The sequence below is a fragment of the Austrofundulus limnaeus genome, unplaced genomic scaffold (assembly GCF_001266775.1).
Source record: "Austrofundulus limnaeus strain Quisiro unplaced genomic scaffold, Austrofundulus_limnaeus-1.0 Scaffold26, whole genome shotgun sequence".
Lineage (NCBI taxonomy): Eukaryota > Metazoa > Chordata > Actinopteri > Cyprinodontiformes > Rivulidae > Austrofundulus > Austrofundulus limnaeus.
This window is the reverse complement of record NW_013952428.1, coordinates 1,498,485-1,523,596: the sequence shown is the minus strand read 5'-3', so window position 1 is coordinate 1,523,596 and position 25,112 is coordinate 1,498,485. Positions and strand designations below refer to the sequence as shown.

At 43.6% G+C, this 25,112-nt stretch overlaps 4 protein-coding genes across 7 annotated transcripts in view; 2 read left to right on the top strand and 2 right to left on the bottom strand.

The window, feature by feature from the left end:
- The window catches only part of tex10 (testis expressed 10), a 23,476-nt gene extending 21,268 nt beyond the window's left edge, over nt 1–2,208 (bottom strand). The window contains exons 1-4 of the mRNA XM_014004742.1: nt 2,047–2,208; nt 1,661–1,870; nt 1,407–1,594; nt 318–644 (exon numbers count right to left, since the gene is read on the bottom strand). Coding sequence (XP_013860196.1) covers nt 318–644; nt 1,407–1,594; nt 1,661–1,843 — 698 coding nt within the window. The 5' untranslated portion in view covers nt 1,844–1,870; nt 2,047–2,208. The remainder of the gene's footprint in view (nt 1–317; nt 645–1,406; nt 1,595–1,660; nt 1,871–2,046) is intronic.
- A 409-nt stretch (nt 2,209–2,617) lies between these two features.
- si:ch211-197h24.6 (uncharacterized) lies at nt 2,618–17,393 on the top strand. 2 transcript variants are annotated; one of them, XM_014004745.1, is made up of 12 exons: nt 2,618–2,709; nt 3,220–3,306; nt 7,842–7,872; nt 8,668–8,742; nt 10,887–11,026; nt 11,098–11,223; nt 12,240–12,285; nt 14,500–14,568; nt 14,913–15,370; nt 15,450–15,554; nt 16,019–16,076; nt 17,142–17,393. In XM_014004745.1, exons 2-12 carry the CDS (start codon nt 3,223–3,225, stop codon nt 17,183–17,185), a joined length of 1,236 nt encoding a protein of 411 aa, XP_013860199.1. In that variant the 5' UTR covers nt 2,618–2,709; nt 3,220–3,222; the 3' UTR covers nt 17,186–17,393. The 2 variants fall into 2 exon arrangements, with proteins under 2 accessions (XP_013860199.1, XP_013860201.1); XM_014004747.1 differs by lacking the exons at nt 2,618–2,709; nt 7,842–7,872 and having other exon boundaries at nt 3,224–3,306.
- Nucleotides 17,394–17,408: 15 nt separating this feature from the next.
- On the bottom strand, nt 17,409–19,714 carry rbm12ba (RNA binding motif protein 12Ba). Of its 2 annotated transcripts, none has more exons than XM_014004743.1 (2): nt 19,542–19,714; nt 17,409–19,391 (listed from the first exon to the last, which is right to left on the bottom strand). In XM_014004743.1, exon 2 carries the CDS (start codon nt 19,364–19,366, stop codon nt 17,726–17,728), a length of 1,641 nt encoding a protein of 546 aa, XP_013860197.1. In that variant the 5' UTR covers nt 19,367–19,391; nt 19,542–19,714; the 3' UTR covers nt 17,409–17,725. The 2 variants fall into 2 exon arrangements, with proteins under 2 accessions (XP_013860197.1, XP_013860198.1); XM_014004744.1 differs by having other exon boundaries at nt 17,409–19,388.
- Nucleotides 19,715–19,964: 250 nt separating this feature from the next.
- Nucleotides 19,965–25,112, top strand: part of tmem67 (transmembrane protein 67) — a gene marked incomplete at its 3' end in the record, with an annotated part of 19,563 nt that continues 14,415 nt past the window's right edge. The window contains 4 exon segments of one of the 2 annotated variants that reach the window (XM_014004736.1): nt 19,965–20,259; nt 21,138–21,232; nt 21,393–21,483; nt 21,632–21,731. In XM_014004736.1, the coding sequence (XP_013860190.1) occupies nt 20,055–20,259; nt 21,138–21,232; nt 21,393–21,483; nt 21,632–21,731 (491 nt within the window). 2 annotated transcript variants of the gene reach the window in all.

Genomic DNA, 25,112 nt, shown 5'->3' with positions numbered 1-25,112 from the left:
AACAACAACAACAACAACAAGGGAAACTTCACCAAAGTGAAACATAAATCTGTGGATCTGTGTTTGATTACTCTGCCTGGCAAGGACCAGGATGTGACACAAAAATCTGAATTATGGAACTGAAAGTGAAAGTAGTCAAACTGAATTTTTAATAAACCAAAATACAGTTTCAAAGCAAATTAATTCAGATACAAAACTTTAAATTCAGTTTCAAATTAGTAAAATTTATTTTCAAACCAATGCATTCAATTTCAAGTTATGCACATTCAGATTCAGTTCCTGCTGGCCCAAGATTTATCCCATAGAAGTCTCTATACCTTAGAAGAACAGAGAGACGCCACTGCTGGCTCGTCACGGTCCTTTCAGGGTTCACCGACAGAGCCCAGGTTCGGCCCTTTGCATCCAGAGACTTTTTGGCTCCTCCTGTGTTCTGTCTATGAGAGATCAGCTCCAGGAAGTTGGTGAGGAGCACCGTGGACCGGGCAGCGAGTAGAGATGGGTAGTGCTCCAGGTAAACATCTAAAACGTTCATGGCATCTTCCTGGATGCCTGGCTCGATGTGGGTCATGGCACAAGTCAAGTGAGCGCTGAGGAGCGGGAAAAACGGAGACACTTTTTCTGCAGTCACAGACTGCGCGACAAACCTGCGGGCACATTTAGATAGCATGTAGTAAGTATATGCAAGTATCCTTAAAGTGTACTAAATTAAAATTAAAATGAAAAGAGTATACTTCCCGTTTACTTTTTACGTACTTATCTGAGATTTACTTAACCAAGTTGATCTTACACTATGCTTGGATTGTACTACTAAAATTTTTAGTATTTTTAGTCTATATTAATGTTTAAACTTTTGTCCAAGATAAACTTTAATAGTACACTGAAAGTACATTTTCACACAGACTGGTTAATTTTGTCGTATATTTCAAGATTAAACTAAAAGTATACTTAGAAGACTACTTTCAGTATATTTCTGAGTATACTTTCTTAAATTTACTGTGGGCCAATTTAGTCCTAGAAGTATGTTAGTAAACTGCTAGTATACTTAGTGTACATGGTAAATAAAAGCCCACTTAGGGAAATACACTTTTATGTACTTTAGTATACTTAATGCCATGTACTAAAAAGTATACTTCTTTTTGGTAAGTTTATGAACTTAAAAAGACATAACAGTATACTTAAAATATACTTTTTATAAACAAAAAAAGTCCCAATTTAGTACAAAAAAGTATTAAATCAGTATACTTTCTAGTACACTACAAGTACATGGTGCCTAGTATACTTGATACACTTTTATACTCAAGTATATTTATCAAAATTAACTTTAATTATACTACTTTTTACTAAGGGGTTGCTTGAGGTTGAAACAGTACCGCAGACCAAATTTGTGTCACTGTTGCGTCTCTCACCTGAGTACACGTGTCGCTGCCACACGAACGTTTCTATCCTTTTCTGTGACAACAGCTGCCACTTCAGAAAGCAAACGTGAAAGATTCTGCTCCAACAGAGATGGATTAACAGACAGCAGCTCTTTCAAACCCAACAAGGCACTGTGTTTCATGTTGGCGTTGTAATGATGCAGCTGGGACAGGAGTTCCTGAGAAGAGAAAACGATGAGCTAAAACGTTGTATTAAAATGAATCTGGAGTTTTGTTGTACCTACATTGATACCCAGTTGTCTGTGAGTTGTGGGGCCACTCGTGTCTCTCTTCAGTTGTTCAGACAGATGGATTCCCCTTGTCCGAAAGTTGGTGTTGGTGGCGTTATCCGCTTTTGGTTTTTTCTTTCCCACTTTTAATTTGACCTTTTGGAAATCATCCTGCCTCTTCTTCTTCTTGGACTTCATCTTTTTTTTTCACAGTATGTTTATCTCCTAGACATAAAAAGAAATATTCATATGTGGATTGATTTCCAGTCATGTACACGACATTGCTCAAGATTTTTGATGGGGAATAAAAAACAAAACAAAACTAAGAAGTGCATTAGACGTGCGTTGCACCCACATGCTAATCGCTAACATGCATGAGTGTTAGGTTTCCTTAAACTTACCGAAAAGGATTTGACTTCAACTGTCAGTTATTACAACAATAAGGATTCAAACGGTATGTTAAGTTGAAGACATTTACACCTAGTGAAAGAATTTCTATTCATACGAATTTTTTTTTCCCAATCTCGTCTCTGTTGCTCACTGGGTCCTTTGACTAGTGTGTGTTTACAAAGCTGCAACTGTACGACTGCGGAGCTAGCGTCAAAAAGAAGACTTGAGTCTCTGTATGTAAGGTGAATTGTAGTTTTTTAATAGTTATTGATACTTTTTATTGTAAATGAACAAACAAGAATAAAAATATTCTGAACTAAGCGTTTTATAAAATGTAAACACGTAAAACATTTCACTCTCGGAAAGCGTTACGGTACGTCTTGGTATAAGAAACAAACGCACCACATAGCCGTCTACACGTGTGCCTGATGAAAATTAGCTATTTCAGTAAGTCTTAAAAAAAGAAAAATATTGTAATCATTTTTACGTTTATTGGATTCAATAATTTGACTTTGCTGCGTATTGTAAACATAAAACTACTAAAGATTAGAAATTAATCTCATTTTAAAAAGGCGAAATCTTTGACCTCCTATTTGGTTGGCTCGTTCCAAAATCAGAAAACAACCTGAACCGACGGCTCACGAAAAACTTGGTGTTTGCAATATAATATCCAGGTATGGCGTGCTATAAATTGTTGTTTACATAATGTAAACGCCTGCACTATATAACTTTTAACTTGCTGAAATTGTATTTTAGTGGCATTGATTGTAATTCTCTGCAAATATGCGACCTCTGGCTAGGCAAGGCCTGCATGAAAACGGACACAAAGCTAATCCTTGATTATTAAAAGCCTAGCATTCCATTGGGTTAATAAAAAAATCATATCGCCCTCCGCCTGTAATGCTAAACTATTAGAGTAATATTATCTTACGCTGAGAAATGACGCAGTTGCAGCCGTTTTGTTCAAACTTAATGCAAAATACTGTAATCTCGTACAGTATCGCGATGCCACACAGTTTGCGTTAATTATTTGTAACAATAATTGAGTTGGAGCCATGTTTGTGTATAAGATGTTGAATTGTGTTTGCTCTAAATGTTATATAGTTGTTTTTTATTTGCATCTGTTCATGTATGAACTAACTTGAATACTGAAATACTTGTTTCCATAATTTCATAATACTCAGAACATGGACTTTATGGCGACTCAGGGTTTTGGAGAAAAGCGACCAGGTCCGCCTGCACAAACTGGTCCTTCAAGGAAAAAGTTTAAGGTACATAATTTATTATATGCATCTTGTAACACTTCACACAACAAACATTTTCAGAATGACATTTTTCACCTAATTGTGTCAAAAAAAATTTCTTACTACAATAAATCGTTGGCCTTTTTAGGCTGCTTGATGAGCCATTGTGGCAGCAGTCCTTTCTTGGTGGACTTGAAGTTCTCAGGCTCTTATGCCTGTCACGCTCCTGCCTCTCTAGGCTCTTTCATAAAACAGTTCCGCAACATGGCAGCACAGACCAGACCGTCTTTATGGTCCCTCTGGTCATTTAACACATTCTAGGTGGAGCCGGCCACGTCCCACACAGATGTGAGCTTACAGAGATGAAGCGAGCTTTAGGGATCTAAAAGAGGCGTGGAGCAGAATTCATCTGTTTTGGTTTGGAGCCCAACACATTAAATGTGATGGACGTATATCTTTCTAACAAACATGATGGATTAACTCTGTTTAGTGCTTCTCTTTGTGTTTACATAATTGTTTTGATTAAATATAAAGTTAATGTACCTCATCATTAATAATCCCTCTGTAATAAACCTGATTGTTGTTTAATCCGATGACCAGCTTGTTGCACAGAGCAGACCAGTTATTGAGCCACGGCACCAGCTTGCTTTTTTACATGTTGTTCGTTTCGCTTGTTCGCGTCACTGCCTCTCTTGGTAAGACAGAGGTGCATCATGAGTGAGTTTATGGCTTCAACCTTTCTCATCGCCTTGATATATTCAGAATTCGATTGAATAAAATTAATTTTTATATTTCATTAAATTAATATTGAAATATATTTGGAGCCCGGTCGGGTACAGCCCGAAGAGGAAACGTGGGTCCCCCTTCCCATGGGCTCACCATCTGTGGGAGGGGCCAAAGGGGTCGGGTGCATTGTGTGTTGGGCAGTGGTCGAAGGCGAGGACCTTGGCGGTCTGATTCTCGGCTACAGAAGCTGGCTCTAGGGACGTGTAATGTCACCTCTCTGGTGGGGAAGGAGCCTGAGCTGGTGTTTGAGATTGAGAGGTTCCGACTAGATATAGTCGGACTCACCTCGACGCACCGCTCTGGCTCTGGAACCAGTCTCCTCGAGAAGGGTTGGACACTCTTCCACTCTGGTGTTGCCCATGCTGAGAGGCGCCGAGCAGGAGTGGGCATACTTATTGCCCCCCATCTTGGTGCCTGTACATTGGGGTTCACCCCGGTGAACGAGAGGGTAGCCTCCCTCCGCATACGGGTGGGGGGATGGGCCCTGACTGTTGTTTGTGCCTATGCGCCTGACAGCAGTTCAGATTACCCACCCTTTTTGGAGTCCATGGAGTGGGTGCTGGAGAGCGCTCCTAACGGGGACTCCCTCGTTCTGCTGGGGGACTTCAACGCTCATGTGGGTAATGACAGTGAGACCTGGAGGGGTGTGGTTGGGAGGAGCGGCCCCTCGATCTGCACCCGAGTGGTGTTTATTGGACTTCTGTGCTCGTCATGGATTGTCCATAACAAACATGTTCAAGCATAAGTGTGTCCATTTGTCAACTGTCCACTACCTGGTGGTGAGTTGGCTCCGATGTTGGGGGAGGATGCTGGTCAGACCTGGCAGACCCAAATGTATTGTGAGGGTCTGCTGGGAACATCTGGCAGAGTCTCCCGTCAGACAGAGCTTCAACTCACACCTCTGGAGAACTTTGAACACATTCTGGGGGAGGTGGGGGACATTGAGTCCGAGTGGGCCATGTTCCGTACCTCCGTTGTCGAGGCACCTTGCCTGAGCTGTGGCCGTAAGGTTGTCAGTGCCTGTTGTGGCGGCAACCCTTGAACCCACTGGTGGACGTCGGCAGTGAGGGATGCTGTCAGGCTGAAGAAGGAGTCCTATCGGGTCTTTTTGACCTGTGGGACTCCGGAAGCAGCCGATAGGTATTGGCAGTCCAAGCGGATTGAGGCTCGGATGGTTGTTGAGGCAAAAACTCAGACATGGGAGAAGTTCGGAGAGGCCATGGAAAAAGACTACGTTTTCGAGGCGATTCTGGTCCACCATCCGGCGTCTCAAGGGTGGAAAGCGGTTCGCCACCAACACTACTTATGGTGGGGATGGTGCGCTGCTAACCTCAACTTGGGACATTGTGGGTCGGTGGGCGGAATACTACGAAGACCTCCTCAATCCTACCGACATGTCTTTCCATGAGGAAGCAGAGCCTGAGGACCCTGGGTCGGACTCTCCAATGTCTGGTGCAGAGGTCACTGAGGTGGTTAAAAAGCTCCTCGGTGGCAGGGCGCCGGGGTTGGATGAGATTCTCCTGGAGTTCCTTAAGGATCTGGATGATGTTGGGTTGCAATGGTTGACGCAACTCTACAGTATTGCGTGGACATCGGGGGCAGTTCCCCTGGATTGGCAGACCGGGGTGGTGGTCCCCTTATTTAAAAAGGGGGACCGTAGAGTGTGTTCCAACTATAGGGGGATCACACTTCTGAGCCTCCCTGGTAAGGTCTATTCAGGGGTCCTGGAGAGGAGGGTCCATCGGATAGTCGAATTTCGGATTCAGGAAGAGCAGTGTGGTTTTTGTCCAGGTCGTGGAGCAGCGGACCAGCTCTACACCCTCAGCAGGGTCCTGGAGGGTGCATGGGAGTTCGCCAACGTGTGTTTTGTGGACTTGGAGAAGGCGTTCAACCGTGTCCCTCGGGGACTCCTTTGGGGGGTACTGTATGGGGTACCAGACCCGTTGATACAGGCTGTTAGGTCCCTGTACGACCGGTGCCAGAGCTTGGTCCACATTGACGGTAATAAGTCGACTCTTTTCTGGTGAGAGTTGGACTCCGCCAAGGTTGCCCTTTGTCACCGATTCTGTTCATAACTTCTATGGACAGAATTTCTAGGAGCAGCCGAGGTGTTGAGGGGATGCGTTTTGGTGACCTTAAGATCACATCTCTGCTTTTTGTGGATGATGTGGTCCTATTGGCTTCATCAGATCCTGATCTCCAGCTCTCCCTAGAGCAGTTCGCAGCCGAGTGTGAAGCGGCTGGGATGAGGATCAGTGCCTCCAAATCCGAGACCATGGTCTTGAGCCGGAAAAGGGTAGGGTGCCTTCTCCAGGATGGGGAGGAGGTCCTGCCCCAGGTGGAGGACTTGTTCATGAATGGAAGAATGGAGCGGAAGATCAACAGGCTGATTGGGGCTGTGTCTGCAGTGATGCAGGCACTGTACCAGTCTGTCGTGGTGAAGAGAGCTGAGCCAGAAGGTGAAGCTCTCGATTTACTGTTCGGTCTACGTTCCTACCCTCATCTATGGTCAGGAGCTTTGGGTAGTGACCGAAAGAACAAGATTGCAGATACAAGCAGCCGAAACGAGTTTCCTCTGCAGGGTGTCTGGGCTCTCCTTTAGAGATAGGGTGAGAAGTTCAGTCATCCAGGAGGGACTCAGAGTAGAGCAGCTGCTCCTCCACGTCCAGAGGAGCCAGTTGAGGTGGTTCATCTGGTTAGGATGCCTCCTAGACACCTCCCTGGTGAGGTGTTCTGGACACGTCCCACTGGGAGGAGGTCCAGAGGATGACCCAGGACACGCTGGAGGGACTATGTTTCTCAGCTGGCCTGGGAACACTTTGGGATTCTCCCAGATGAGCTGGCCCAAGTGGCTGGAGAGAGGGAACTCTGGGTCTCTCTGCTTAGGCTGCTGCCCCCGTGACCCGACCCCGGATAAGAAGAAGAAAATGGACGGACGAAAATTAATATTCATATTTAGGCCACAGAGATGGCCAGAAGGCGTCTAAGTCCAGGCGTGGGCTGTCTTGTGAAAGAGCCTTCTGTCTCCTGTAGGGGCCTTGGGGCTCTGAAAACCAAACCAACAATAAGAACTGTTGGTGGTGGTTCCCCCCGGTGCATTTCCTAATGGTGCCAGAATCTGGGGGAAATATAAAAGCATGTGTGCAATTTCTGTTGACACACAAAAAAGCTCGAGACTTCTGTCTCTAAAGATATTTTTATTCAGATTGAGATGAAATTTAAAAAAACGCAATGATCTCTACTTAAAAACATGGTATATCAAATTGATAGGAAACGTTGTACTGTTCATATTTATCCTTGTGCAAGGGGTTGTATGTGGACATATATGTGCAACTTCTTTTGTTTCCATTTTTTAAGATCTGAATCTAAAGCACCAAAATACATCAGCCTGGCCAAAAGCACACACAGGTGGTGACCTCAGTGCTGTTTTGTGTGGCCATAATGGACAAGTATAGGTAGAATTTCAACAGCGCTCATGTAATACAAGTGTAATAACTCTACTTTTCCTTTCAAATCAGTAACAGTGTTGCTGTCCTCATTTGATGAGACTTTAGAGTTATCACTGGACGACACAGTTTCGAGCCCATGTCCGTTCATTCCCATGTCTGTCTCTGCTTGATGCGGGGTGGGGTCATGGGGAATGAAGGAGTGATGGCTCCGTGGCATGTATGGTGTGTTGGACATGGACGAAGAGTTCAGTCCTCTGCTCAGTGTCATCCTGTCACTAATTTCTGTGTCTCTTCTCCTCCTCGTGGGTTTATCCCCTCTGCTGACAGAAAAATCATCCACAGTACTCTGCTGACATAGGTAAGTCTCTGTTTTTTTCCCCACACGGTGCCACATCAAGTGCTGAAAGTTGAAGCTTGAGACTTTAGCTTTCCTGCCTCGTGGCACCAAGGGGTGACATGTTCACCTCGCTGTGGTCTCTCAGAGACCAAGGGGCCCGCTGTGGTGCCACCTCACAATTTTTGGTCTCTAGAGATCACTATTAATAGGTTTGCAAAAGCATTTTACATTGTGTGGTCACAAGTGACTAAAATAAACAAGTCTGAACACTTGGAACCAGTACAACCCATTCTCCTAAGACGTTGCAGCATTTAAAGCTGCCTTTATACTGGGGAGTTGTCTAAACTTTTAAACACTTCACCCAGCCGTGTTAAGTTTTAGTTGTCTGTTTCACAGTCAACTTTGTTGGTCACAATGAAGCCGACAGTATTTGTTCATTTATGCCCGAACTGCTTCATCACTGCAGCACAGACGTGATTCCTCTGTTGCAGGAGGCAGTGAGAAGCAGTGCATTACAGTGGGATGTGTCCTGCAGACCGTTCTGGACAAAAATGTAGGGGGATTGCTGAGAACTGTTGTTCTCGTTCCTCTCCCAGATTACAAAAACAAAAAAAGAGGAGTTTGGCGGTTGTCTACCTGTGTTCAGTTCACAAGGTCATCGGTTGTTATATAAAAAAAAACACAACACGCTCTTACGATGGCAGGTTTTCCCAAAGAAGAGTGACAAGTTGATCAAGTTTGCAGGACGTAAACATTAGTCTTAGACTGTTGTGAAGAATTACTTTGGTTCTGATTGTTGTTGTTTTTTTCTCTCAGTGTTCATGAAAGGGGATGTTCTTCAAACCGTGCCCTCTCTGAGCAAACTGTTGAAGGGGGTCACAGGGGCTATTGGTAAGGAGGTGAACCCTGTCCAACACACACACACACACACACACACACACACACACACACATTGTATATATATTAGGAGTGCAACAATACATGTACCGGTATCGAACCGTTCAATACAGAGCTTTAGGTTCAATACACACAATGTATGGAACAATACAGATTTTTTTACATTTATTTTATCAACTTGTCTTCTGAAGATGCTCTGTGTTGAAGGATCAGTGGATCTGTGTTCGACTACTCCACCTAGGCTGTATTGTGGAGCACAGATCTACTGAGAAACTTGCTGTTTCAGCAACATTTAATTTTAAAACTGTACTTTTGAGATTAAACAAAAGTTCATACTCAATTTAAATAAATTACAAGTAGGGTTGGGCAATATCGGCAAAAAATAAAAATCACGATTAATTGTGTTATTTAGCCGATAACGATTAATTTGACGATTAATCCCCTGGAGTCCCTGGACACACTTATGTCCTGGTCACATGACCAATTTAGTAGGAAAGATTTGCTCTTCATAAAAATCTGTTCCAAATTGTTTTAAAATTACAGACTTCAGGCAATACATTAAAATTTTAAATTGTGTTGATAGATAAATAAATTACAAACCTTTTTTTTAATGTTCGTCATGAAACGGAGAGGAGCACCGAGCGGACTCTACCTGGTGGCATTAATCGTATTAATCATCAAATTTCAAAAAATAATCAATTCTTTTTATGACGATTAATTGCACACGATACGATTCTGCCCAACCGTAATTACAAAAAGGGCATGGAAATTTATCTTTTTTGGATCGAAAAAATATCGAACTGTGAAACTAAGTATTGAACTGAACTAAATCGTGAATTTTCAATATCTATATACACTCACCGGCCACTTTATTAGGTACACCTGTCCAACTGCTCGTTAACACTTAATTTCTAATCAGCATATCACATGGCGGCAACTCAGTGCATTTAGGCATGTAGACATGMTCAAGACAATCTCCTGCAGTTCAAACCGAGCATCAGAATGGGGAAGAAAGGTGATCTGAGTGCCTTTGAACGTGGCATGGTTGTTGGTGCCAGAAGGGCTGGTCTGAGTATTTCAGAAACTGCTGATCTACTGGGATTTTCACGCACAACCATCTCTAGGGTTTACAGAGAATGGTCCGAAAAAGAAAAAACATCCAGTGAGCAGCAGTCCTGTAGGCGGAAATGCCTTGTTGATGCCAGAGGTCAGAGGAGAATGGGCAGACTGGTTCGAGCTGATAGAAAGGCAACAGTGACTCAAATAACCACCCGTTACAACCAAGGTAGGCAGAAGAGCATCTCTGAACGCACAATACGTCGAACTTTGAGGCAGATGGGCTTCAGCAGCAGAAGACCACACCGGGTGCCACTCCTTTRAGCTAAGAACAGGAAACTGAGGCTACAGTTTGCACAAGCTCATCGAAATTGGACAAGAGAAGATTGGAAAAACGTTGCCTGGTCTGATGAGTCTCGATTTCTGCTGCGACATTCGGATGGTAGGGTCAGAATTTGGCGTCAACAACATGAAAGCATGGATCCATCCTGCCTTGTATCAACGGTTCAGGCTGGTGGTGGTGGTGTCATGTGTGGGGAATCTTTTCTTGGCACTCTTTGGGCCCCTTGGTACCAATTGAGCATCGTTGCAACGCCACAGCCTACCTGAGTATTGTTGCTGACCATGTCCATCCCTTTATGACCACAATGTACCCAACATCTGATGGCTACTTTCAGCAGGATAATGCGCCATGTCATAAAGCTGGAATCATCTCAGACTGGTTTCTTGAACATGACAATGAGTTCACTGTACTCAAATGGCCTCCACAGTCACCAGATCTCAATCCAATAGAGCATCTTTGGGATGTGGTGGAACGGGAGATTCGCATCATGGATGTGCAGCCGACAAATCTGCGGCAACTGTGTGATGCCATCATGTCAATATGGACCAAAATCTGAGGAATGCTTCCAGCACCTTGTTGAATCTATGCCACGAAGAGCTGAGGCAGTTCTGAAGGCAAAAGGGGGTCCAACCCTTTACTAGCSTGGTGTACCTAATAAAGTGGCCGGTGAGTGTATATCTATATATATATATATATATATATATATATATAGTAATAAATAAACATGTCATGTCTGCAGGCCTCCAGTTTGTGTGGGAGTACCGCAGTCCCAGCAGAACTGTGCAGCCCCACTACATCTGCAAACTCTGTTCCCTGTCCTGTGTGCAGCATGACATAACTGATCACGTGAAAGGCTGGAAACACTGCTTCAAATACATGGTGGGTATTAGAGTTGGGCAATATTGGCAAAAAAATTTAAATAGATAAGTCATTTTCTGATTTTCACACAGAAAAAATACCACCCTGACAAGATTACGTTTGAAGAGGAAGAGGTTGTGAAAGATCCTTCCCTTAAAGGTCCACTGAGAGTCGCTGCTGCAGAGGTGGAAAAGACAGAGGGGAGGGGGCAAATAAGAGTAAGTGATGGACCACTAATGCAACTCCAGTCTTGTTTCTACATCTCTTGTTCAAATTAAACGTTTATTTAAGCTTTAATTTCATCATCCTTCTTTCTCAGTTAAATATCTAGCACTAGTAAAAGGTGCCCTTTAGCATTTTAAAGTGTTGTGTGCATGCTTGAATGTTTTTGTTCATGCATCAAAAACTCTTTTTGCACTGTTATGGGATATTTATTTAACAACAGAGACAGAAATACGTGGTCCAAGAATGAAGGTAGTCCGTGAGATGATCAGCTGAGTTTTATTGCAACAACAGGAAACACAGACAACCTGGCCTGCCACTGTCTCTCCACACTACTGTTGAACACTGTTGAACTGTTGAACACTGTGTCTCGAGAGGCCTCATATATATATTAACAAACACCATTATGCCATCTTAGCAAGATTTGATACAAGGTCAATGGAAAACAAAGATAAACACAAGGTGATATCTAAGAATGACTGTTGTTAGCAAATCTTGTTCTGACTTTAATCATTCTATCTGCAGATGAACAGAATGTCATGAAAACCTAGGTCATTAAAGGATGTCATGAATTACATGCTTAAACATAAAAGTATTAGTTCTATTACAGCACAAGGGGGCATTGTTGCACCTTAATTCTGCCCCGCTGCTCTGCATGAAAGGTATGAAGATGCAACGAGGGGTGGGCTTTGTTGCTTCTTGCAGCCAGCGTCAGAGACCGAGCCAATCTGACGTCCGTGTGGAACGAAGAGCTGCTGTGAAACGCCAAACTGGACACTGGCTCTGTTGCATTTCATTTCATGCTTTTGTTCCCCCACAATGCTGGCAGGCCGAGAGCAGGAACTGTTTGCACATGACCCTGCAAAGACAAGCGACAGCATTGTTGGGACATCTTTGTGTGAACACGGATACAAGTTCCTGTTTTTAAAACAATCACATTGATAGTTTTGTGTTAGATTTACTAATAAATGCAACTTACTTATGGGTTTGTCTTTTTTGTTTGTTTATTTAGGTGATTCTACGGGAGCCCATTGATGTCCCTAATTTCCAAAAATTCCGTAAGTTATTCTGCTGTCTTACACTAAAATAATAATATTAACATATATTTTAACCAGTGGCTGTCAGTACTTTTTATATTGTTGGAAACATGAAGTCTGTATGTCAGTAACAGATGCAGCAGCCCCTCTCTGCTAAAGGACGTTTCTAATGGTTACAATGTAATTAATTTCCATATTGTGCAATTTTTTGGTTGATAACTTTTATAAGTTGACACATTACATGCATTCCTTAAGGTAATGTCATTTGCATGTTTTTGTTAAATTGCGGCAAGCCCCTGTTTTTAATTTGGGCTATTCCCTGCATGCAAATGCAGCTGTATATAATTTGATCAAACATTAAAAAGATCCATCTAGTGATCTTCTTGATAGTGCAAAAAAGACGTTCATTCTTGCATTTTTATTCTGCAAGTTGTTGCTGTTTCAGAGCAACATTGCAAAATGCTTGGATTAGTGATTTAGGGTTGTTTTTTTATTTTATTGTTATTTATTATTATTATTATTGTTGTTGTTGTTGTTGTTTTTTATTTATTTATTTATTTTCAAAAATGACTGTGCCTGCTAGGGCTGAACAATTATGGAAAATAATCTAATTGCATTTTTTTATCTATGAATTGCGATTGATTTAATATGCAATCATTTTTTAATGTCTTAAGTATTTTTCAACAAACAGAAGCAATAAATCAGTCTGTTTTATAATAAACAAAGTAAGATTTATTTAAAGCACAGATTACAATAAAACAAACATATCTGTGGCTTTACCTTTTCACCATTTCTAATTTTTCTTGTTTCATGAAACTAAACATGTTAAGTGAACTTCCTAAACACTGTCTGAACTTCACAGGACAGTCTATAAATAAATAGAAAAAAATATAAAAATTTAAAAAAATAAAGCTTACTGCTTTCCAGCCAGTAACAGTAGCTGCGTTTCCATTGACCATGAAAATGCGCAAATTAGAATTTCGAAAATAAATTAGCTCAATGGAAACATGTCAATTTCGAGAAAAATAATATGTTTTTTGGCTAAATGTTTTTGCGCTACAATAAGGTGGTTTTTTGGCCGTATCAAAATTGGTGTTTTTCGCAAAACTGCAATGGAAACACTTTTTTCGCATCACGGGAGTCACGTGATCAACAACCGACTGTTTCTACTGGTGAAAAAGACGACGACGAAGAAGATAACAGGAAGTAAAAGTAGTATCACAGAAGTAGTAAAAGAAAGTAGTAAACTCACTGACTACAATTTCCAAAAACACAGCATACGTAGCCACTCCCAAGTAGGGACTTGTCGCTGGAAAGTCTCGATAAAAGACGCCGACGTCTCCTCTGATGATGAGCGCTAGTGTCGTGGTAGCAACATGCTATGTGTTTACATCCATTGCCGCCATGTTTGTAATGACTTATCGCGAGAACAAACGTATTCATGCGTGACTTTAATAGTATTTCTTACATAATGGAAACACCGCAGTAGCGAAACTGTGTTTTTTCGACATTAACAGAATATCGACAAAGTTTTGTGCACATTTGCAATGGAAACGTAGCTACTATGAAAAAATAAAGTGCAAAAAAACCCAGAATAAACATCTGCTTTAACCAACTCGTTATTTTCTAGGAAAATCAAACTCAAGTCACTAGATTACATCATCACCTAATATGTTTACCAATAATTGTGATCTGAGCTATAGGAGATGTTAAAGAGAAAAAAGTGAAGAAAAACACTAAAATATGTTTAGAACTGCAAATAAACTTCATGAAATAAAAATTATTTTATGACTTCAATGCTTAGATCCACATTACATGAATGCACGAGGCCGAGTCGGACCGCTCTTGGCAGGGGGAGGGGCTTACCGCACCACTCGTGGAGGAAAGGAGGAAAAAAGTGCTTGAAAAGTACTGTCCCCAAAGCTTTTGAAAGTCTCCAAAAACACTGTGAAAAGTTGCCAGATTTGTCGCTAGTCGCTTTTTGGAAAACAAAAGTTGCTAGATCCAGTGACAGTGTCGCTAAGTTGGCAATACTGCTCCGCTCGGCTCACTCCCAAATCGCGTAGATTATTGCAAATGCAATTAATCATTCAGCCCTAGTGCTGTTTTAACCCTGACCAAAACTCTGTTTGAATTGTGCATTTGGGTGGTATTATTGATTTTGCAAGTTTGGAAATGGTTGTAGCTCCTTTTTTTTAACCCTTTTCTCTCTAATGTTCTAATCTAAACCTGCAGGTTCTGCTATTCCTAGATTAGGGCCTCCACCCTCACATCAAGAGATTGAACCAATGGGTCCTCCCTTCGGTGAGCTCTCCTCATTTAAAGTCTGCTGCGTGAAAGCTTATCCCAAGTTAACGTGGTCTGTGTACTTTTGGTTATTCGTTTTTCATTTTAAAATCAGGTATGGGGGAGACGAATGGCTATTTATTTATTTATTTTTTACTCCAAAAAATTTTAAGTTCAATTATCCAAGAAAGACTCAGCAGAGCCGCTGCTCCTCCACATCGAGAGGAGCCAGTTGAGGTGGTTCATGGACATAAAGATATAAAATGAACATAATCATCCGTTTTTCGTTTTCAAAATGAAAAACGAATCACCAAAAAGTACACGGACCCAGGTATTTATGTTTGTGTGTAATTGTATCACAGGTCCCGTGTTCCATGACCCTGGGTATGCAGGCGACTTCTCCCACCACAACGCTCCGTACTCAGACTATGAAGCATACAAAGAGCCTGACTTCAAGGGCTACATGTCAAGAGACGAGTATCCTGGCCCAGGTATGGATCGAGGTTCTTTCTCTGATGATATGGGTCAAATCCCGCCAGGAGGTGGGAAAGGTTTTGGTCCTGGAGGTGGGAATGCTGGCTTTGGAAGGAGTGGACAGCAAGACCAGGGTCCCAATAAAATGTACCCCAACGAGTACCAGGCCAATGAGTACCAGGCCAATGAGTACCAAGCCAATGAGTACCAGGCCAATGAGTACCAGGACGAGTACCAGGACAACCAGATGAGGGAGAGCTTCAACGACGGACCACCGGAAAGAGGAGAAGGGGTGGGAGCACCTTCAGGAAGCAGCAGCCTTCCTAACACTCTGCTCACATACCTGGTGAGTGTCACTGGTGAGCTGAATATCTGCTGATCGTTTCTTTATATGCCATCAAGCTGTTGTTATTTTTGATGTTTAGGACACTTTCCAGATAGAGAGCGAGGCGGATGCACAGTTGGTGCTAAAGGTGACACAGAAATTAACAGATGTGTTGATGGAGTACAGACTGCGGAGCATATCAGGGGTATGGAGGTCATTTATTTATTATTTTATTTTATTATTTATTTTCTTTTTTGCGCAGGCTCCTGGTGTGTTTAAAGATGGCTCGGAAAAAAATATGTTAATTCTAAAATAATGATGGGAATAATAAAAAAAAAACAGTTTTTGCAGATACAGGGGGTGTTCAGTAACTTTTTATTTCTGGTCTGGAATTGATGACATTTAATTTTTACTACCAAAAACAAGAATAAACATTTATGATTAAATTAAATCATTTTAAACTAGTCACTGAACACTATTAGAACAAATTCTTGCTTCTTTACACTGGCTATATATTTTATGTTTTGATTTTATTATGGGATGTAAAGCAACAGTTCTGAATGTGCTATACAAATTTATTATGAAATATGGCCTTTTTTTAATGAAATCTACTCGACGTTGTGCTGGGTTATTAGTAATGTACTATTTTTATTTTTTCTTTCTTCTCAGGGTCCAAACCATAACTCATCCATGAGCAGTGATGACAGATACTCCAGTAACGTGTCAGGTACAAGAACTCTTTATTAAACATAAATTTAATTTATGAATTCAAGTCATGTGATTGTATCAACTTTATTTGGCACAGCGGTTATGTAAACTGCTTTACACAGACAAAATTATAAAAACATAAAATTTTAACACCACCTTAAAGGAATCCTCGACTAGTTGTAACATTAGTCTTTATTTGATAAACATATATTTTAACTGTAAAATAAAGACTGTAAAAATACTGTAGGCTGTTTAGTTTTAATAACTTTTAAACTAAAAGTTTAAAAATATATTTTAACACGGACGGGGACATTTTATTTACACACAAAGCATTCTGGGTAAATGATGACGTGGATAGGTCCTCGGTGCGAGGCTGCTAGCGAGCTATATCCACCCTGAAGGTTAATCTTGGACAATATCTGATGATCGACTCTTTTAAATGAAACCAGAGAGCGTTGACAGAGAGGAGAAGGTAGAAATGACTCAGCCTGGAACTGAAAATATGGAGGACCTCAGTTTAGCTTGTTTGACACGCTAGCGCCGAGCTAATACATATAAGGCATAATAGCTTCGGCGCTAGCACAAAGGCTAACAGGCTAAGCTGAGGTTCTTCCATGAAGCAGCTCTGTTGTCCTCCATCCATATTTTCAGTTCCAGGCTGAGTCATTTCTACCTTCTCCTCTCTGTCAACGCTCTCTGGTTTCATTTAAAAGAGTCGATCATCAGATATTGTCCAAGATTAACCTTCAGGGTGGATATAGCTCGCTAGCAGCTTCACACCGAGGACCTATCCATGTCATCATTTACCCAGAATGCTTTGCTCGTAAATAAAATGGCTCAGTCCGTGTTAATATATTTTTCTAAAAATTTACAAAACTAAACAGCTACAGTATTTTTACAGTCTTTATTTTACAGTTAAATATTTATGTTTATCAAATAAAGTCTAATGTTACAACTAATCGGGGATCCCTTTAAGATGGATAACTGAACTGAAGATAAAATACAAAAGTCTAACTTGTTTACAAAAAGCTTTACAGGAAAACTGCCTTAAATCATGTTAGTCACAACTTCCTCTTTTTTGCAGGTCCATCCAGGTATCCCGACGGTCCACCCCGGTATTACAATTAAAGTTAGAAGAAAGAGCCTTGCTCTTCCCGTCAAGCTGTGCAGAGTGGTTTTTTTATGCTTGGTTCTTTTTCTCTCTACTTTTTTTCATTTTATATATAAATTTACAAAGAACACCGGAATGGCGTAAAAGGATCTTGGCCTGTTTTAGTTGATCTTTTCATTGTATTTTTTTCCCCTCAGAGATGTAATAAAAAATGTGGAAAAAAAACTTTTTCAAATGCAGTAATTGTGTATTTGTTTTATATAAAACATATTCATTCCATTTCTTTACGAAGCAGGATGTGGGCCCAGTGAGAGAATCTCTCTTTTGTTGTAGTTTGTTTTTTCCTCTAGAATGAAGGTTGCAGCCACATTTAAGTGTATCTGGTCAAGCAATGAAAAGGTCACAGTGGGATTTTCCTCAATGGCTGTATTTAAAGTTTTTTTTTCCAAAATGTGCAGAATACATACAACAAAAACACTTCATCTGGATTATTGGAAACTTCATCAAAAAAGGCAAAGAGTTTTCTAAAAAACATCCAAGGGAACTGGGCCTGACAGTCAAACACCTGCCAGAATGCCCTCCATTTGCTTCACGGTTATGCAGGTAAGAAGCACATTGGTCCCCAGGAACTCCGTACCGTGGATCAGCCCAGCCTGAGCGGCTAGCTTCTCTGATTGGAACTGAACCACGGCTTCACCAGTCCCACCGCCGTCGCCGTCGTGCAGTAAAACTATGTCCTTCATGTTCACCTTAAACTGCTCGAAAAGGCTTTTTACTTGACTCTTCTGCACGTCCGCAGGCATGTTCCTGACGAACAGGCACGTCCGACCCCCTCGGTTGGGGTCTTTTTTTGGCAAAGCTTCCAGCGCCGTCTGATCCCGTCCCCTCCCCCGGTACGTTCTCGGATCCGTGGGGAAAGACCTCAGTTTCTTCGGGCGGTCTTTAAGGAGCATTTCCATCATGGTCTTCCTGGTGACCGACGAGACAGAGATGACGTCAGAGCCCACGCAGCAGCCGGAGAGGTTCATGGCGTAGTCGAAGTCCTCGACGCGGTGGAAGACGAGGAAAGCCGTGTCCGTCCTCATGCCGGTTTTATCGAGCAGGTGGAGCACGTTTTTGTGTGAAATGCCCGGACAGCTGAACAACTGTTTTATTTCAGTTTTTGTCATCGTAACAGGTAGCTTGCTGACCATGACGATGTACTCTTCCAGCTGCGGCGTCGAAGGAGCGTCAATTTTTGGCCTTTTCGATGGCTTCAGTGGAAACTGTTTGGCAGTTTTCCTCTTGAGCAACGAGTCCCTGCTGTTCGCGTTTTTCTTGAGGCGTGGCTCGGGTTTCTGCGTCGCCCGGACGCTCGAAGCGTTCTCGCACTCTTCCAGCGCACCGAGCCACATTTTCTCATCGGCTCCACGCACTTCGACGCAGATGGAGCCGAGCAACTGTTTGTTGAAACGGAGCGCGTCGGACGCATCCTGCTGCGTCGTAAACTTGACCAGGCTGCCCCGGCAGGGTCCCAACGCCACGTTGACTATGGCTTCCTGTACGGATAACCCTTTAAAAAAACGGCAAATGTCTCTCTTTGTCGTTGAAGCTGGCAGACCAAAGAGCCTTGCGTAGCCCGGCTTGGAGCTCACGGTTTGCTCTGGTGTCGCCTCGCCTCTCAGTTTGTTTGTGTTAAAAACATCAATTACAGGCTCTGTAATTTGTGTTGACTGGAGACCCTGAAGAGCCGTACAAACTCCAAGAAGAAAGGCCACATTGGGATTCAGAGAGTTCTCATTTGAAGTGTTGGCTGAAGGCAGCTGGTTTTTTAAATGCGACACATTTGCTGCATCTGGATCAGGTGGAAATGGAGCAGAAGGTGAAACATTTGATGTCAAACCCGCAGCTGTTCGTGGCTGAGGTTTGATTGCCATGTTCCGAGAAGTTCTTGCTTTCATCAGCGCCTCCAGCCTGCGCTCCAGCCGTGCCATGCTGCTGATGTTCAGGGTCACTTTAGAGCCTTTGATGGCCTCTCCGCTCCGACGCATGGCGAGCTGCGCTTCTCTTTTTGTGCTGAATGCAATGAAAGCCTCGCGGAGACTTCCTCCCACGACGTAGACCCCCCCATCTGGAATGTGCAGAGGCTTGAAGAACGATCGTATATCATCAATCCCTGCCTTCTCATCCAGACCTTCCAGTCGCAGGATTGTAGTCATGTTCTCAGGCAGACTGAAAACTCTGCTGGGAGTGGAAAAAAAAAAAACACAGGTAAGATAATGTTTTTACACGTGAAGTAATGTCAGAGGAAACACATGCCACACACACAAAGCCAAGGCAGGAAAAACACATTTCCTACAACATAAATAACAGTATTGTCTAAAATCTTTTTACCAGTCCTATTGTTTAAATCCTGTCTTTGTTGTGGGCATAAAGCGGAGAAATATGCTCTCGTTTCTCCCTGGTTCCTCTTTCAGCTTCATGCATCCTCTGGCGCGCAGCAGTGAAAGTTTCCTACCGAGGTGCTAGAAAGTCCCTCCTTTTATAGTCCCTCCTGGTAAAGTTAATTACTGACACCTGCTGGACGGGAGGGGTGAACTACAAAATGGCGGAAGCAAACTGATAACTACGGTGGCCCAGAGGTGTCATGTCAAATAAAAAAGCCACAGCACGAATACAAACGGTAGAACTCACACAAAACCTGTAACACAAATACAAAAGCTGCAACACGACAAAAGCTAGAACTCAAATATAAAAGCTGTAACACAAATAAAGAAGCTGTAACTTCAATAGTATTTGAATTACAGCTTATAAAGTATATTTGTCTGGCTACTATCTACGTTGCATGCTGTGACGTCATCACGCAAAGTGAAGCATTGTGGGTAAAAAGGAGGACCATTGTTTACCATGGCGACGGGGACGCTACAGTTTGTTGTAAATGGTCACGGAGCGCTTTTAACGTGTTTGTTTTTAATACACATCGGTCACGTCCACTGTCAGCAGTTTCTCATCCCCTTTAAAGCCCCCTCAGACTGCGGACAGAAAGAATTCTTCGACATCTCCAGTTTGTCGTGCGCGAAGTGCGGTGAAAACCAGCGCCAGAGCACAACAGGTCTGGTTCTTCTTTTACACCACAGATGTACAAACGACTGCAGATACTAGAGTGTTTATGTTTTTACTTGTAAAAACATTTGGAGCAATATGGACCGCCTCGCAAACCTCGGAGTAGCCAACTAAGAGTAGCTAACAGTTAGCTTGATGCTAATGGGTATAAAAAGTCGCAAAACCCTCTGCTGAACAAAACGAGTTCAGCTTTAAAACTTTACATTGTTATGTGAGTTAAAGGCTTTGAGATGTGGCTGAACTCACAGTTTGTTCAATACAGTAAAACCTTTTTTTCATAAAGATATTCATAATATTTTGTTTACAACGAGGCAGACTTTACTGTCACTTTTAGGTGGTTTTGTACAACATTTCTATAAGTTTTCTTAAAGGCTTTCAAGTTTTGTATTTAGAACAATGGTCCATTTTTAAATACTTACTTTCTTTTGAGTTAGTTTTTTTTAACCATTGTTTGTTAACTCTTTAAGTGTTCGTTCCACCTGTGGGCAAAAACAGTGCGGTCTCTGCCTCTAAACGTTTCCAGACACTACTGGGGGGCTTTTATTTTGAAAACTATGGTGTCAAACGACTTCCTCTGGTTCTTATGTTTATTTTGACACCCTTACAAAAAATAAATAAATAAATAAATAAATAAAATGTTGAAAGGCTTTAAAGGAATTTCAGAGAGAACTATTAATTTAGTAATTTAATAACTATTAATTAACCACTTTATTAAACCTACGAACCATTGAGAGACACTTAACTCAAGGGATGAAGCAGTGTTTTTTTGTACACAAGTAACAGAGACTCAAGTTTAAATAACATGATTTGGTTCTAAAAGTGGCTGTTTTTATTTTATTTATTTATTTATTGTTGTTGCTTTTACAGGATTAAGCTGCATTTGCCTACCTGGGTACAAAACAACCAATCTAAGCTCAGATAAAGGGCCCGTTGCTTGTGAGCAGTGTCCCACAAACAAGCCTGTAAGTGTAAATTATCTCCATTTAGTTTAAACTCATGTTACAGTCTATCATACACGCCTATCATAATGTATAGTATGTTAACTATCTTGTACAGTATTTTTTTATTTCTATTCTGTTCTATTCTATTCTAATCTAACGTTTGAATAACGTTTCTTTCCAGGCGGTCACAAAGGATGGGTTTGGGTGTATTCGCTGTCCGGGCAGCCTGAACGAAGAAGGGAAGTGTCAGTGCTCCTCAGGCAATATCCTGGGTGAGTCATCAGTGACAAGAGAAGCTAAAGATTTGCTGCAATAAACTTAATAAACAATTCGTATTTGTCAGTGAGATAATGAAAGTCAAGAAAGACAGAACATGTTTATTGTTGTTTTTTTTTTTTTTGTTGTTTGTTTGTTTTCTAGTGGAAAGGGACGTTAATGGAAACCTTTTGGATGAGGCTACATGTAAGGCATGCAACAGTGACAGTCCTGCTCTGTCTGTACCAAACATCAGCGGAGACAAGTACGTTCTATCACTCTGATTTAGGACAATAATTTCCTGAGAGGGAAACTGTTTTCGGACAGATTTATTATAATTCAGATCTTGAAAGCGTTACTCTAAAACAGGCATGGTCAGTCCTGGTCCTGCATGTTCTACTTGTTTCTCTGCTCCAACACACCTGATGTGAAGGAATAGATGATTATCAAGCTTCTGCAGTACGGAGGACCAACACTGACATAATTAGAAATAAAAGCAGAATTATATGAACCACTAAATAAATACACTTAAAATGCACCAATTCGGGGGGCTTGGGAGTCTGGGGGCGTGCCGCCCCTGGGCTGTGGCTCTGGTGGGGCGGGGGGGCTTGGGCTCTGGCGGGCGGGTTGCCGGGCCCTGGGCCGGTGTGTGCCCTGGTGTCCAGCTCTGGGCTGGGGYCCTCTGGTGCGCTGGTGGTCTGCAATTCTCATGGGCTGGGGGGTAGGGTAGGCTGGGGGCGTGACATGGAGCTAGMGGGGGGGGGGGTCGACCCAGCCTGGGTGTCCTTGTGTTATATGTTCTGATAGTGGCCTGAATGTTGGGGTGGGTGTAGTACGTCTTCTGGGGTGGTGATTGAGTTGGTGGCCATTGGTGGTGGCTGGGGGCCATGCTGGGCCGGCTGGTTGGCCCCTTTGCTGTGGCGGGGGCCCCGGGGCCCCCCCTGGGTGCCCCCTTGCGCTGTTGGTGGTTGGGTGGGCGCTCTTGGCCGGGCCGTCCTTGCTGGGGAATGGTGGCCTCTCTGGGCGGCAGGCCGGCTAAGGGGCTGGGGTTGGGTTTTGGGGGACTGGGTGGCTCTGGGGGGGTGGGGTGTTGGTCCCGGTTTCTGGTGGCCTTCGGGGCTCCATCAGTCCATGGTCTGGGGTTCTGTGGGCTTGGCAGTTTGCCTGGAGGGAGAGGTAGTTGGGCTGCTCTTCCTGGGTGGGTTTCGGGGAATGGGAGGGCTTACTGGGGCCAGCGGGAGAGCTGACTCCCTGTGGGAGCATTTTGCTCCTTCAGCTTATTCTCCCCATCCTTCACTGCACACCTCCATCCTCTTCACTTTCAACTTCACCCATCAAGGGTTTTTGTTGGGGCACAGTTGTGTTATAAAAGCAACAATATTACATTTCTATTTTCCATAACCACCTGGGCCCCAAATTTTATTGTACATCTTAGACATTCACTCATTACATTTTCATGAAATTCACATATAGGAACTTAWGGTGGGCACTCATGGCTATAGGTGGCTGGATGGCACCACTCTCGTCTCCTGTGCCTGTGCCCACCCCACCAAGGTTTGCATATAGACACTTAGGGTTTTGGATTAGAGTAGTGGTGGAGGGGAAACTGGCACCACGCCGGCCTCTGCCTCTTCTTCTTTCCTTTTTTTAATTGCTCTATAGAACAACACGCACCAACAGTACATCTGGGGGTGGGGGTGGGGGTGTGGGTGTCAGGGTCTTTATTCCCATCCCATTCCCCGACTGCCATTTGGGGAGGGGGTTCTGAAGAAGGGCGAACTGCCGGGTGCGGTCCTGGGCTGTGGGTGGGCTCGGGGCTTGGACAGTCACCGGGGGCGGGGCTGGCTCTCCATCCTCCCTGGTGCTGCTTGGTCTCCTGAGGCGTGGCTCTTGGTTCCTGTGGGTGGCCCCCTGGCCGGGGTGGCTGCTGGGTTCCGGGGGGTGGACGGCTGGGGGGGTGCACTTGGTCGTTGGCGGTGTGGTGGGGTGGTCATGGGTGTGGCTTCTCTGTGGCGGGGGGCTGGCCGGGCGTCCTGGTGCAGCCCAGGCCGGGCCTTGGCTATCTGCTCCTCTCCACCTCAGAATGATTGGGTCTACCTCCTGGGTTCGGGTGTGTGCTGCCTCCAGTAGGGGGTGGGTGCATGTCCTGGACCTGGGGGGTAGAGTGTGTATCGGGGGTATGAGTGGAATGTGGCGTCCTTGTATGTCTTTGATTGAGTGGGGTTGAGGATGAGAGTGGGATGGTGCGATTGTGTACGTTTGGGTATTTGTCAGGCTGCGGTCTGGGCTGCCCCTACTGCTGGTTTATCTGGAGGCCCGCTGCTACTCGGCCCCCCGGTGGGGTGTGCGGCTGGCRGCCGGCGTGCTGGGGGTTCCCGGGGTCTGGGGCTGGGCGCTGGGGTGTGTGCCGGCCTGGCCTGGTGACTGCCTGCTGGGGCTCGGGGCCTCTGGAAGAAATAAACTAAATAAACTAATATTTGGTTTTGTTTTCTACTGAAGTGACACCAACAAAAAGACTTGGACAAAATTATAAAAATAATTCAATTTAAGCATTCAAGAGACACAAATGCATGTACAAGTTGATTTCCTGTGTGGCTCCTCCCCCAGTTTACCCACCAGGACACCGAAAGGTCTTGGAGAGGAGCCGATGTCTCCCTCTTGGTTTGGAGGCGATAGTACCAGACTTACAACCACCTGGGGTGGCCTGTGTGGCTGGGTCAGGCGTGTCTCCTCCAGAAGACAGGGGCGGGAGGCTTTAAGCTCGGCCTCTAGCTGCCTTCTCTCCGGTGGTCGCTCCCTTCGTGAACCTCCACCTCTGGGTCAGTGCAGTAGCTCAGGACGCCTCCAGTAACTGGTCACCACCGTTAACAGCAGCTCCTCCGTTCGGTGGATCTGCACTTCTTACAATAACCAAGATGATATTTAGTGACCTGGAGAGCAGGTCTCAAGGGAACTGTTAAAGGGAGTTATCCTATCTCCCCAGGCTAATAAGCATTAAAAATGAACTCTTTAATTATGTATGTATGACCTCTTGTTATTACCTTATTGCCACAAAGCACACACTTTAAAATGTTATTACCTTGCTGCTTTAAAATAACAACACATTTGAAAACCAGAGAAAAACCTTAAGATTCAATGTCCAGTCATGTTAGCTGTCTTTATAAGGCTCAAAGCTGTTTAATAGAGATTGCAAGAAAAAGCCACATTTGATTATAAAAATTACAAAACCGATTAAAATTGATGGTGGTTAAAATAAAAAGCTCTAAAGTCCTACTCTAAAGTTGCGACTAGGTTGTGTGGCATTTCCTGTTAATTTAGACGGCAGGGCAGTTGGAGGATAGGTGGATTACCTCCACGTAGAACAACAGACTGTCACCAGATGGCCTCTCACAGCTGAGTTGTCGAATCTGGTCTCTGGGCCGTGAGTGCTGGAGGGCGGTGCGGCAGCTTTGTCCTCAGCTGAGATGCCTCTGGGTCTGATCTCCTTCCTCTTCTTCGAGCTGCCTCTGATCTCCTCTTCTTCGAGCTGCTTCTGGGTCTGATCTCCTCTTCTTCGAGCTGCCTCTGATCTCCTCTTCTTCGAGCTGCTTCTGGGTCTGATCTCCTCTTCTTCTGATCTCCTCTTCTTCTGATCTCCTCTTCTTCT